The sequence below is a fragment of the Trypanosoma cruzi genome, genomic scaffold (assembly GCF_000209065.1).
Source record: "Trypanosoma cruzi strain CL Brener 1047053516679 genomic scaffold, whole genome shotgun sequence".
Lineage (NCBI taxonomy): Eukaryota > Euglenozoa > Kinetoplastea > Trypanosomatida > Trypanosomatidae > Trypanosoma > Trypanosoma cruzi.
The window spans coordinates 39822-42498 of record NW_001849442.1 but is presented as its reverse complement, the minus strand read 5'-3'; the positions used below and the strand labels follow the sequence as shown (position 1 = coordinate 42498).

Below are 2677 nucleotides of genomic sequence, written 5' to 3'. Positions count from 1 at the left end.
GACGTGGTGCAAACGTTATGTGAGCGGTGGAAACTAACATCAGGACGAGGGCAACACTTAGAAAGGAATCGGCCACTTCCGGCTTCATCAAACGCTCGCGTAGTCTGGTTAAAAATTGAACACATGCAGAGTAGCTTAGTCCAGAAGATGCATCTAAAAACCGAAGAAATTGCAACCGCGTAAAGAAAAAAAAGATGTCAAGAGCGTAAGTCATAGCTCTCGTCACATCCTCTTGTAAATCGACGCCAGGGCGTTTGGCACGGAAAGCCAGTTGCTTGCGAATAGAATACGGAACGACAGGTCGAAGTCTTGACAGATAAACTTCACGAAGAGATTCACGTTGCTTTTCTTCCTCCGTCGAGTTATTTGTGAAGCTTGTCAAGTTAGGTGGAATCATCGGCATTGCGGGTGAAGCGCCTGCCGCCGCCGGGGGTAACAGTTGAGTGGAAGGACAGGGCGTCCCAAGTTCAACCTCCTGTACGACGTCGTGCGCCATCCGAAAATAGGCCGTAGAATACGACACCCAGAATGGCCTATTTTGACCAGACGTAGAAGCCAAGGAGATGCTCAGTTCATTGGCATCATGTGCTCCAAAAAAGCAACGACGCAGTAGACGTTCAAATTCCATGTGCTTACATTTAGTGGTTTCCGGGTGTTCATAGAATGCGGCGCGACAATCCATTAAGAAGCGTGTCGCTGGCACAAAGTAGCATGCCTCTACAAGGCCCTCGGAAACTTGAAAGGGCGTTCTATCATTGGGATTTGCGTTATTCTGTTGGGACGAAGAAGCTGCGGCGGGTGCGGAGCCACCTTGCAAGGATGAAGAACGACTACCCCCCTCATTTAATGAGGCCTTTGGGGTGAGTCGCCCACCCGTCGGGTGAAACTCACCAGCGTTGGGGTTCAAATCCCTTTTCATACAGCCTCTGCATTCACAGTGTCGTGTGTTTGTGTGTAGTTTGGACGTGGCAGGGAGGAGTACACATCAAAAAAAAAAAAAAAAAAAAAAAAAACAATACAAAAGAGATAATTGAAGCGGGTAACGTGACCAAGAGAAAAATGCAGTGAGGATACATGTCTGGGCAAACACCATTTTGTTTTGATAATACTTCATAACAAACGGCGTGTGTGCCGTTGTTTAATGAAAAGAGGCACGCGATACAGGGGAAGATACGGCGTCAAGGCAAAATATGTGATCGATAATAAAAAGATAATTGAAGATGAAGAACAGCAACAAATAACAAAAGGATGGAGCCTTGTAAACCACATCCACCTATTTGCTCAGGTTTGTTTTTAGTCGATGAAGAAGTTCCGTGGTGCCGTTCTTCTCATGCAGTGATTTTTTCGTACGCTCCTGTTGTACCAGAAGACGCCTAGAAATTTCCCTCTGCTCTGCGGCGGCGGCCTCCTGCTCCTGGCGCAGCTTTTCCTTCTGATCCCGTAAGGACTGCTGCAGACGGGCGGTGGTATTCATGAGCATACCGTGCTCAACTGTGAGGAGGAGTTTTGCCTTTTCTAGTTTGTTGATGTCGCTCATAAATCCACGGAGGTCGATAGACAAATTTTCCATTGTCTGTTCCTCCTCCTTCAGCTCGTTGGCTAATTTCTCAAGAAGTCTGCGAAGGGCCGTGTTGTGAGCCCTTACGTTCCGTATTTCAGCCTCCTTGCTGGTAACATTGCTGGTAGACGCAAACTTCTTCTCACTGCCACCACCGCCACGACTGCCCTTTCCCGTCTTCTTCCTTTTCTTCTCTGCCATCACCGTCCGCGCGGTCGCCTGTGCCGATTCCTCCTCCTTCTCCCTCTTCTGCTGCAGAGTCTCTAATGCGCATACATTCTTCCTGATGTGTTCATCGTGCTCACTTGGCGGCGCAGCCGGGTGTTCCTTCCGCTTGCGCTGCTCCTCTTCTCGATGCATCTCAATCTTATTCCACCTGCGCTCTTCCTCATCGATGCAAGCCATCAGATCATTTCCCTCACGAAGAACGGCCCGGTACTGCGCCCGCACGGATGCCAACTCCCGCAGCACCTCACGTTGTTGCGCCGCTGTCCTTTTCTCCTCCAATGCCACGGCCTTTTCAACTCCTCCCGACTCACCTTCCGATTTCGGTACATTCGTGAACGCTTCAATCCTCACGGCAACTGCCAAAGGTGGAATCTCCTCCAATTTTGTTCCATTGACTTCCATTAAAAAAGTTGGCTGACTCAATATCATTTTTTTTGCAATGCAAAGAATTTCTTCATTTGTCAAACGCAAAGAAAATAGTCTGTCCCATGCAGGCCCCCCAACAACACTGTCTGAGTACTTGCGCGCAGTGGCAAAAAGTTCCTCCACTGACATGAGAGAACGACAAATGCTATTTTCACTTGGCCCACCACAATGATGGAGAACCAGGGAATTCAAAGCCTTATGTAGTCGATCTGCTTCTGCGACAATGGGAATGCGCAATATCTTGACATGTAAAATACAATCACTTCCATTTTCTTCTCTTTTTGCATGACTAACAAAAAGACACCACGTCGGATCTTCTACCACACTGAAGATTCCCAACAAAGACCCCAAGGCAGGATCCAGCGTGTCATCGGGAAAGAATGGAATAAATGTTATGGTATCTAAAGAATAATCCGTGTTTCTTGTTTCATTTATCTTGGCCTCAAGTAGTTCAGTGAAGTCGCG

General features: G+C 47.9%; 2 protein-coding genes across 2 annotated transcripts, besides 2 other annotated features; both read right to left on the bottom strand.

Moving 5' to 3' along the window:
• Tc00.1047053508133.19 (hypothetical protein, conserved) lies at positions 1-919 on the bottom strand (the record flags this gene model as incomplete). The annotated part of the gene is made up of 1 exon (XM_797685.1): positions 1-919. A coding segment is annotated over one exon (919 nt), but the record flags the coding sequence as incomplete, so codon positions are not given.
• Positions 1-2677: a sequence feature (heterozygous, Esmeraldo-like haplotype).
• Positions 988-1013: a microsatellite.
• Tc00.1047053508133.10 (uncharacterized protein) lies at positions 1274-2341 on the bottom strand (the record flags this gene model as incomplete). Its single annotated transcript, XM_797684.1, has 1 exon — positions 1274-2341. The coding sequence occupies one exon, from the start codon at positions 2339-2341 to the stop codon at positions 1274-1276; it is 1068 nt and encodes a 355-aa protein (XP_802777.1).